The sequence below is a fragment of the Littorina saxatilis genome, unplaced genomic scaffold, assembly GCF_037325665.1.
Source record: "Littorina saxatilis isolate snail1 unplaced genomic scaffold, US_GU_Lsax_2.0 scaffold_271, whole genome shotgun sequence".
In the NCBI taxonomy this organism is placed as follows: Eukaryota; Metazoa; Mollusca; class Gastropoda; order Littorinimorpha; family Littorinidae; genus Littorina; species Littorina saxatilis.
This window is the reverse complement of record NW_027129343.1, coordinates 154,787-165,598: the sequence shown is the minus strand read 5'-3', so window position 1 is coordinate 165,598 and position 10,812 is coordinate 154,787. Positions and strand designations below refer to the sequence as shown.

The 10,812-nt window shown below is 42.8% G+C and overlaps 1 protein-coding gene across 1 annotated transcript; it reads left to right on the top strand.

Moving 5' to 3' along the window:
- Positions 1–886: 886 nt before the first annotated feature.
- Positions 887–4,626, top strand: LOC138957611 (tryptophan 5-hydroxylase 1-like; the record flags this gene model as incomplete). The annotated part of the gene is made up of 5 exons (XM_070328697.1): positions 887–1,022; positions 1,796–1,922; positions 2,263–2,358; positions 2,899–3,032; positions 4,386–4,626. Coding segments are annotated over 5 exons (734 nt in total), but the record flags the coding sequence as incomplete, so codon positions are not given.
- Between the last annotated feature and the right edge of the window lie 6,186 nt (positions 4,627–10,812).

The window sequence follows — 10,812 nt, the reverse complement described above, 5'->3', positions numbered from 1 at the left end:
TCGGAGTAGTTTTGTTGTACGTTTTTGTGCGAGTATTTTAAAGGTACTGAACTTGTCAAATCCAGGTGCACTGAGCCCCTGGAGCTTTTAGTCATACCTCAGGCAGCTATCCGTTAGAAGAACTACCAAGTTTCATTAACTTGCACCCAAAGAGTCAAGAACTGCGATTTTTTTTACGAATTAATTTCGTACTCGGACCCGGCTGGTCTTGACCTATTTTTGGATCTAAATTTAGATCAGCTAGATCACCACATCTTGCACAAAAAGACACGTCACTAGCAAACTATATCAGACGTCATCATGAGTTTGTGTAAAACAACATGGATGCCGGAATCACTCAGTTGAATCGAACTCCGACCAAACACCACGTAATGACTAGGTTAATTTATGCACTCGCGTGAACAAGAAACTGTCGAACTTCACAGATGTCGTCGTTGGGTAGTTTTGGGTTTGTTTTACTACCATAGGAGGATTTTTGAACTGTAAATGCACTCAGCTGCAGCAAAAACGCAAAACGAAGGCTGTGAGCTGCACTGTGCCTTTAAACGCACTCCTTAGATTCTCACATAAACTCGTGCAACAAATTTCGTACCCCAACTAAAACATGCATTCACGTGCCATTCCATTCATGTCAGGTCGATTTTGGGGGTACCTTTATTTGAGCGGCAGTCACGGACCCCGGTTAATGACAACTTTGACTGATCCGAAAAGTGTTCCAGATAGCCAAGCGAAATGCCTTTAATGGCAGAGAAAGTTTAAATCAAATGAAACAGCAATTAATGTTTTAATTGGAGTACGAAATTTGTTACAATGTTTTTTAATGTTTGCTGAGTTTTGCTGTACAGGCATGGAGCAAGGTAGCATACGATACCCTTCCCTTTTTCAGCTCGCACAGGATTTCAAGTACGTCCCGTTGCCGGGTACCTGTCATCACGTGACTTTTTGGCTGGTCTGGCTTTCCGAGTGTTTCACTGCACCCAGTACATTCGTCACAGCTCTGATCCATTCTACACGCCAGAACCGTACGTTGTTATTGAGGCCAGGCTTTTATATTGAATAAGACCATCCCCCCCCGCCACTTAGTCACATACAACAAAAGAACAGTCTGGACGCTCTCTGCATATTGGTAATTTGTTTATGAATTAATTTCGTAAAATCCACGAGTGTTTTTTAAAGAAATGAATTCATCAAACATATCCAATTCACAACAGCAGGCAGCCAGGGTGTCGGTTTGTGGTATGTGTTTCAGTGGAGGGATGGTTTTATCCCTGTACACGTGTAGCCAGATCTGAGATGGTGAGCCGAACACGAGGAGTGTCCGCTGTTTGTGGATATCTACAGTAACTCAGGCATTGCACCATTAATCCAGTGAGATGTTGTCTATTGACATTGCTGTCACGAACTCTATGGCATGTTCCACATTGGGTTTTTTTTTTTTTTTTACAGAGAATGAGAGCGTTTTGCCACTTAAACACGTTCCTCAATTCACCAGCCTGGCTGCGTTCTGTACATGCATCGTCTTTCATAGTATTTATTTATTTTTTATTTTATTTTATTTATTTAGTTATTTTATTTTTTTATTATTTTATTTATTTAGTTATTCAGTTATGAATCTATTTGCTGAAATCAATGTTGCATGTTCACTCTGATGTTATCTACGAAATTATTTGTTTGAACGATCCCACTCTGCAAAGGAAGCAGTGAGACTGTGGATGTTTCAACAACAACAAGTCTAGTGTAACTGTGTTATTCGAGATTTACAGCATCAACTCATCAGTGTGTCCTTTGCTCACAGGGATTGCTGCCACGAGCTGATGGGTCACGTGCCGCTGCTCGCTGACGCCAGCTTTGCCCAGTTCTCTCAGGAGCTGGGACTAGCCTCCCTGGGGGCGTCTGATGATGACGTCGCCAAGCTGGCCACGGTAAGTATAGCAAGCTTCCTCAAATCTGAACCTTCTCGCTTTTTGCAGGACGTCTGGCCGTATACGTGTGTGTGCACATGTGCGAGTATCCGATCAGAAAACGTAACCTTTCTAGAAAGTAGAGTCACTTTTCTTGAACGATCGGGATAGACACATGACCTAATTTTCTTCCAGAACGTTGTTTCTGAAAAGTTCGTCTCTCTTGAGGGACGATCGAGAATAGCATGTTCCTTTATTGATTGCGTTACTCGCATTACTGCTATATTTTCTATGCCTTTTTATGGCTAGATTTAGACCTGGGCCCAAAATGTCTCATTGTGCTTTTGATTTACTGTTCCAGTGCTACTTTTTCTCGGTGGAGTTCGGACTGTGCAAGCAAGACAAACAGCTTCGAGCGTATGGCGCGGGTCTGCTCTCTTCCATCGGAGAACTAAAAGTGAGGTTGTTTTTTTTAAAAGAAAAATCGTCAGCATAACGGTACTTTGATAAGAGTTTTTTTTTTATTATTTGAAAGATACACATGTACGTACAGCTAAGAAGAATTGACACTTAATTCAAGTCTCTTAGTGAGTGTAAAAATTGCTATCCAATGAGTGAGTGTGAATCTAGTATTTGTTGTTCCTTTCATCGCTTGATGCTGCATGAAGTCTTTTCCATTCGTTTCCCTGGGTAATGCTGCGTTTGGAAAAGAATTGTGCAAACATAGAGCTAAACATGGTGAAGACAGAAATCAGCTGTGGCCATTTTTCTGTCCACGTCGCCGTCTGGTTATATTGGATTTATGATCAGAAAGACAATTTAAGACAAATGTTAGCACATTTCGAATACATTTCTCTGTCAGCTACTTTAGACTCATTTTTTTTTTACAGAGAGACTCTTTCAAGCTAATTTTTATTTGTATTTTGTCAATAAATTTCGTTGTTGGCTGTGACAAACTGAAAATGAATGTCATTTTCTGCTGTCGCTCGATCTGCAGCACGCTTTGTCGGAAGAGTCCGAGAAGAAACCTTTCGAGCCCCTGCTGACGTGCAAGCAAGTGTGCCGCATCACCACCTTCCAGGACTGTTACTTCTTCACCGAGACGTTCGAGGAGGCCAAGGAGCACATGAGGCAAGTCTTTTTGGGAAAAAAATGGAAAATACAGTCAACCCTCTCTTTTAAGACCCACCATCGTAAGACGGCCCCCTCTGTTTTGCAGGGGTGGGACTCTCTTGTGATGAAAAAAGAGGAAATCCCTTTTTTCTAGAGGGGTTCTGAGGCATGCTCCCCCGATTTTTTAAAAATGGTACATTAAAATCTGTGCAATCTGGTGCATTCTGAGACTAAAATTCAACTCGTTTGGATCGGGTAAAAAATACATTCTCCACACTCCCCCCCCCCCCAAAAAAAAAAAAAAAACCACAACAACCACCCAACAAAAAAACCAAAAAAACCAATTTCACACAACAATGTAACATTGTAATGGTGCATAGCCTACTTACGTTATGAACCATGTATCCATAATCCAATACTGGCAATAGTAGTATGATTCAATGCATTGAAGCTCAAAATAACTATTAGTTATCAGGAGTTTTCAGTCAGCACAATTTAACTCTCAAGCCTCCAGTGTTCTGTTCCATCTTCACTTCTCTCCATATCATTCAGTCAACAAATTATAGATACTGTGATGAAATGGGACGCGGAAAAATAGATTACTCCAGCGGAATTCGTAAGTTGTGTCCGCGGAAATCCGCGGATTCGCGGAAAAGTCCCACCCCTGGTTTTGAGACCCTGTTTCCCAAGATGTTCTTTTAAGAAGGTTTGTAAATTAACCTCTAGTTTGTGACTCCCTCCACTATACGACCTCATTTTATCAGATTGTGCGAGGTCTTAAAGCAGAGGTTTCACTGTACCTGAAGTAAGACAATGGAAACGCTGCAATTCGAACCTGGAGAAAATACCCAGTAGTATCTGAAATTAATTTCTAGTCTTCAAAAAACAAAATCTTCACTTCATTTAAAATGTTGGTTAGGGGCGGTCGAAAGACTTTCTCTAAACGACACCTTCCATGACTCAGCTGCGTACATTTGGAGGGGGGGGGGGGGGCGGGGGTGGGCAGGGGGTTGGTGAGGAATGGGTTTGTCGGTGGAATTGACGGTAGGTGTTGGCTGGTGTTTTGAAGTCCACCAAAAACAAAGCTCAGCTCTTAAGTTCCACGCGAAAATCCCAAATTCCACGCTTTCGTTGTCTTTCTCTTGTTGTAGACAATTTGCCGCCAATTCCAAATTCCACACTTTCGTTGTCTTTCTCTCGTTGCAGGCAACTCACCGTCAATTCCAAATTCCACACTTTCGTTGTCCATCTCTCATTGCAGACAATTCGCCGTCAATTCCAAATTCCACACTTTCGTTGTCTTTCTCTCGTTGCAGGCAATTCGCCGTCAATTCCAAATTACACACTTTCGTTGTCTTTCTCTCGTTGCAGACAATTCGCCGCCACCATCAAGCGACCGTTTGCCGTGCGCTACAACCCTTACACGCAAAGCGTGGACGTTCTGGATTCGACCCGCCTTATCGCCACCGTCGTCAGCGAGCTTCGCGGGGACCTCAGTATCATCAGCGACGCCCTGCGACGACTTCAGCTGATTGAGCAGTTTCGTCTAGACTCCCCTCCACCCGACAGCGTGGCGCCCCAGACACCCGACAGACCGTTCGGGGACAACTGAGGATAGCGCGATGGGGTTCTCTCCTCCCCCCCCCCCCCCCCCCCCCCGACAGCAGGGCCGAGGTGTACGAGAAAGTTACCAACCGGGTGGGAGCCAGCCGCGGCTTTTGGATTGGTTGAAATCGAGATTTGTTGTGATTTAAAAAAAAATCAGGCCCCGCGGTTTGTTCTCACCCGTTTGGGTGGCACCCACTTTTTCTTCTAGCACCTCCGCCATGTGGTCCCACAGACAGACTGGTCGGTAACAACTGAGGAAGGGTCGAGTCTTTTTCCCACTTTCAACCGCTGTGTAAATAACTGCTTTGGACCGAGGGGTGGGGTTGGGCAACGGTGTGCATGTTGTTTGGTGAAGAGAAGCTGAGGTTGGGCGTGCAACGATGTGTACGTGTCTGCTTTGAATTTGGGTTGGGCGTGGAACAATTTGTTTTTAATTGTACTGAAGGTTGGGCGTTGAATAATGTATTTTGAATAGACGTTTTCCGGAAATAACTCGATCAGGGGTTTAGTTAGTTTGTTCTCCGCGATTGCAGGGAAAAGCCGCAGTCAGCATCGTGCACTTCCGCCCAGCATTCTGGGGCGCTAACTCTGTCACACCGCTTGAAACTCCTGACAGAGTTATTCCCGAACATCGTCTATTGAACTGAAGGTTGGACATGGGATAATGTGTTTTGAATTGAGCTGAAGGGATGAGCGTGCAGCAATTTATTGATGTACTTGTTATGATTTGAAAGAGAAAGTTTCCCCAGATAAGGAATGTATGTTTTTGAATGCTCGATTGAATTCTAGGGCTTTGCGTGTAAGGGTGGAAGTAAAGTTTTGAACTGAAATCTTGGGATGGGTAACGGTGTGCGTGGTTTCAAAGTAAGGGCAAAGTTGAGCAACAATGTACTTTGTTTACAACAATGGTTTGGACTAGGATGTACACGGTTTTAAGTTCAGGACTTAGCAACGTTCTATACTGACGTGAATCAGTGGTAGGGCAGCGCGGTGGACTGCATATTTTAATTTGATACTATTGCAACAACAGCAGTCTCAAATCGTCTCTGGAGCAATACAGTTGTCTTGATTGTTTGAAATGATGACTCCACACACCAGGAAAACCGTGCAATACGTGTTTAAACGTTCCACTATTCAACAGGCATGGGAATTGAAAAAAGTAAAAAAGGCTGAAAATTTGTAAGTAATGGCAAAGTCGACGGCGCAAAGCACCTAGCTCTGCTAGGGGAGTTCGGGGGCATGCCCCCCCGGAATTTTTTCTCCAAAGAACCCAAATCAGGGGCGGATCAGTTCATTTTATGGGGGGGGTTTCCAAAAGTATATTGTGAAGACATGGGTGCGAAGCGCCGAGCCGACGGCGCTTCGCGCCTAGCTTGCTAGGGGGGTCCGGGGGCATGCCCCCCCGGAAAATTTTGAAAAAAAGGATGCAAAATGGTGCAATCTGTGGTGCATTCTGAGGATGATCATTACCAGTTTCAGGCAGCAGATTTTGTCACTGATTAAGACCCCAAAAACTGAAACTCAACCCAAAAAAACACACACAAATATTTTTATTTTTTGGCTGGGGGGGGGGGGGGTTTCCGGAAACCCCAGAAACCCCCCCCTCGTCCGCCCCTGCAAATGGTGCAATTTGGTGTCATCTAAGCTCCAAGTTTGCCATTAAATTCAATTTGTAGAACCATTTTTGCCTCCCCCATTTATTTTTTAGGCGGACACTTTTGCTTTTTCGGCGGAACAAAAAACAAATTCGGCGGAAATTTGCCTTTCGACGGACAATTCCCATCCCTGATTCAAAAAAGAAAACTGCATATTACATTCTCCCCATACTCTGACTTTTGCTTTATTTGCAAAACTACGCCTTTGAATTCATACAATCTAAAGGGTTTCGTCTGCTAGAAGTATGCGTTACCAGCACTTGGAGGAAATAAAGTGACGTTAGACTGTATCGGGACTTCGTCGCTGAAGAGTAGGACGTTCCGCTGTTTACAGTCAGTTAATGAGTTAGAATGGATACGGGGCATTTTCGAGTAAATTAATGCAAGTAGACATGCCTAAACCATATCGCAACAAATGTCCATTGGACTTCTAGATAATAATAGGCTGTGTAAACTGGACGGAACGTCAACGATGTGTTGCGTGTTTTGAAGTTGGATCATCGGCTCGAGCATGGGTTTGCATGTGTTGAACTAGGATCGTTGGTGTCGGTCTGGTTTCGGAATGGTGGTAAAATGTATGGATATCACTAATAAAGCACTGTTAAATTCAGCTTTTTATACTTAAAGGCACAGTAAGCCTCCCATAAACCATCACAGATACTGTCAGGCTTTTACACACAGTAGGCCTACAAACACCCTTTCATGTAAACATTCACCGCTTGAAAACATCCTATGTGCCCTCCGTAAAGAGCGAGCAATGTTCAAAGAATTTATTTTTGCGTGGTTTATCTTACCCCTGAGCCATCGTGAACCCGTGTGATCCAGTTTCCCTTTTTCACAATGTAGTCGTCAGTTAGTAATTTGAATGCGACTCGATGTGAGTTTATCTGCAATAGCACGTTATTATGTACCTCTGACTATGCACGAAACAAACGGCTGTGGTTCACAAGAACTCTAGCGATGGCTTTTGACTGTTCAGAGGAACTGGCGATAGGCATAAACCGTCGTCTGCTACGAGAACCACGACCTTGCGTGACCCTGCTTCCGGGCTTTTCTTTTTTCAAACTTTCAAAACTTCGAATTGTACTGATCTTGTCTTGATGAAAAAAGAATTCTTTTATGATTTTAAAATGTTTGTGTAACAAGCTGTCAATTTATTATTTAGATTTTAAAAGTTAGGTCTAGCGCCAAAACGCACCGTCCGATTGTGTGAGGAGACAATCCGAAAAATTAATTCTTTGAAAATTGCTCGCTCTTTACGTTGGGCACCTAGGATGTTCCCGTTCGGTGAGCGTTCAAATGGAATGGTGTTTGTACTGTGTGTAAAAGCCTGGCAGTATCTGTGATGGTTTACGGGAGGCGTACTGTGCCTTTAACTATATAAAATATAATACTATAACGACCGCCCATGGCACCAATTAATAGTGGTCCTTATTGTAGTGATGAAAAGGTGAATTTTAGAAGAAAGAACTTCGTCGGGGTTGTCGTAATGGGTAGGTGGTCTTTATTAAAAGGTGGTCGTCAGGGCAGACCTAATCACAGACCAAACCAAGCACATTTGTTTCAACAGAATGGACGAATTAAGTGCTTGGTTTTATTTTCATTTTTCGTTCATTGAAAATATAATAGCAACTGTTAGACATACATCTCGAGTCTAAAAATTGTCACTGATGTAAATTGCGTTGACTTTTCAAACGTGCTTTGTTGTTGACAATCGAAACACTTTAAGATAGCAAAGCGAGGGCACTAGTGATTGCCTGTTCTTAGAAAATAAAAAAGAAATGATTGCAGTTTGAAACCATTGCGTCCTGACTACAAGAGAGAGTGAAAGAGAGAGAGAGAGGGAGTGTGTGTGTGTGCGTTTGTGAAAAAGATAATAAACTTAAATAAAAAAAAAAGCCGCTTGCTAAATGCCACACACCACACCAAATGCAGTGTAGTTGAAATGGACTCTCTCTCTCTCTCTCTCTCTCTCTCTCTCTCTCCCCGTCGTTGCTTAAATTAGCTCTACCGCGTACATAGTGGAATCCCTAACGTATGTGTATAATCTTTGCATTGAACAAAATATTTTTCCTGATGCATTTAAAACGGCAAAGGTCGTTCCACTTCCAAAAAATAAAGATGTGTCTAATGACCCTAATAACTTCAAGCCAATTTCATTGCTTCCTATTTTATCAAAGCCTTTAGAGAAGCACATCTAGAAGAATCTTCTGAACTACATGGAAAGGTGCAAATTATTTCACAACTTTCAATCTGAGTTTCGTCCGAAACATTCCTGTAGTACAGCTCTTTCATCACTATGTGATAACTGGCTATCGGCAATTAATCGTTCGGATATATCAGGGGCTTTCTTTTCTTTATTTGGTGTTTAACGTCATTTTCAACCACGAAGGTTATATCGCGACGAGGGAAAGGGGGGAGATGGGATAGGGGAAAGGGGGGGGGGGATGGGATAGAGCCACTTGTTAAGTGTTTCTTGTTCACAAATTAAAGCACTAATCAAAAAATTGCTCCAGGGGCTTGCAACGTAGTACAATATATGACCTTACTGGGAGAATGCAAGTTTCCAGTACAAAGGACTAAACATTTCTTACATACTGCTTGACTAAAATCTTTACAAACATTGACTATATTCTATACAAGAACCACTTAGCAAAGGTAAAAGGAGAAACAGAATCCGTTAGTCGCCTCTTACGACATGCGGGGTGCAGAGAAATAAGGATGTGGAAAAGAAGACTTTTGGTAAGTGAAATAAAGGTGATGGATCCAGTCAGGTAGAAATAAGACAACAAGAAAAGAATTGGAAAACTGCAGGGAATAGTAGGGAGAGTTTTCTTGGAAGGAAATATAGGTGAAAGGACTGGTAAGGCAGAAATAAGACAAAAGAAGAGAAGAAACAGAACCGTTAGTCGCCTCTTACGACATGCTGGGTAGCATCGGGTAAATTCTTTCTAGTCCCAACCAATATGGGACTCCCCCTAACCCGCGGGGGGTATATCAGGGGCTGTATTTCTTGATTTTAAGAAAGCTTTTGATCTTGTAGATCACACATTACTTTTACATAAACTCGCATTGTACGTGAACAATCCCGCAACGTGTTCATTCTTTAAATCATATCTTGTCAACACTGAGAACACAGTATGTTTCTATAAACGGTAAAACCTCTCCCAAAGGATGTTTAAAAGAGTGGAGTCCCCCAGGGGTCAGTTTTAGGGCCTATTTTGCTTTGTGTATTCCAAATTGTGTAATTCCAAAGTTAAAACGGATTTTTTTGCAGATGATTCGACGCTTCACACAAGCTGTAGGACCGTCGTCGTCGTCGTCTCTCTCTCTCTCTCTCTCTCTCTCTCTCTCTCTCTCTCTCTCTCTCTCTCTCTCTCTCTCTCTCTCTCTCTCTCTCTCTCTCTCTCTCTCTCTCTCTCTCTCTCTCTCTCTCTCTCTCTCTCTCTCTCTCTCTCTCTCTCTCTCTCTCTCTCTCTCTCTCTCTCTCTCTCTCTCTCTCTCTCTCTCTCTCTCTCTCTCTCTCTCTCTCTCTCTCTCTCTCTCTCTCTCTCTCTCTCTCTCTCTCTCTCTCTCCTCTCTCTCTCTCTCTCTCTCTCTCTCTCTCTCTCTCTCTCTCTCTCTCTCTCTCTCTCTCTCTCTCTCTCTCTCTCTCTCTCTCTCTCTCTCTCTCTCTCTCTCTCTCTCTCTCTCTCTCTCTCTCTCTCTCTCGTCACAAATTAAACAACACATCGAAACAATTTCTTTTCTGCAACATGAGAGATTTTAATTACAATAAGAAAAATCCAAGTAAATACAGATTGGCCTATTAACATAATGGTGCAACTACAACAAAATATAGTGAATATTCTTGCGTCCAAAACTATTTGCAGTGAGTGAAAAAAACCATTCACATAATAATAATGTTCTCTCAGTTTTGACCCATTACTGAAGCACAGCATGGAATCATCTCTGAGCCATATGAAACTGCACACTGATCAAAGAACATCTTGTCCAATGAAGTAGGATATTTTAAAACAGAACCCAAAGTCATGGAAATGTTTCTTAATCTATACGTTTACGTTATACGAGGTTTTCTGGACAGAAGCATAGTCACCGAGCAGACATATACTGTACCTTGCAATTCACTCATCAGTGGTTAAACTAACATAATCATCTCGCCTTTCTATATATATATATACGACTAGTGTCTGTCTGTCTGTCTGTCTGTCTGTCTGTGCGCGATGCGCGGCCAAGGTTCTCGATGGATCTGTTTCAAATTTGGTGATCATATTCGGGTACACCCTGGACACAACCTGGTCGATGAGATATTTCAACACGTGCTCTCAGCGCGCAGCGCTGTGCGCGCTGAACCGATTTTGTTTTTTGTTGGTCTGAATCCACTACCAGTAACTCTTCTTTATCTTCTCCAGTGTTTTCAGCCGCGATTATCTCCCTTCCTCCGTGTGGCGTCAACCCATATTCCCGTTACTATTTTTAGAAGGTCACTGCACATTACTATTTTTAGAAGGTCTCCAGTGTTTTGCGCGTTTATC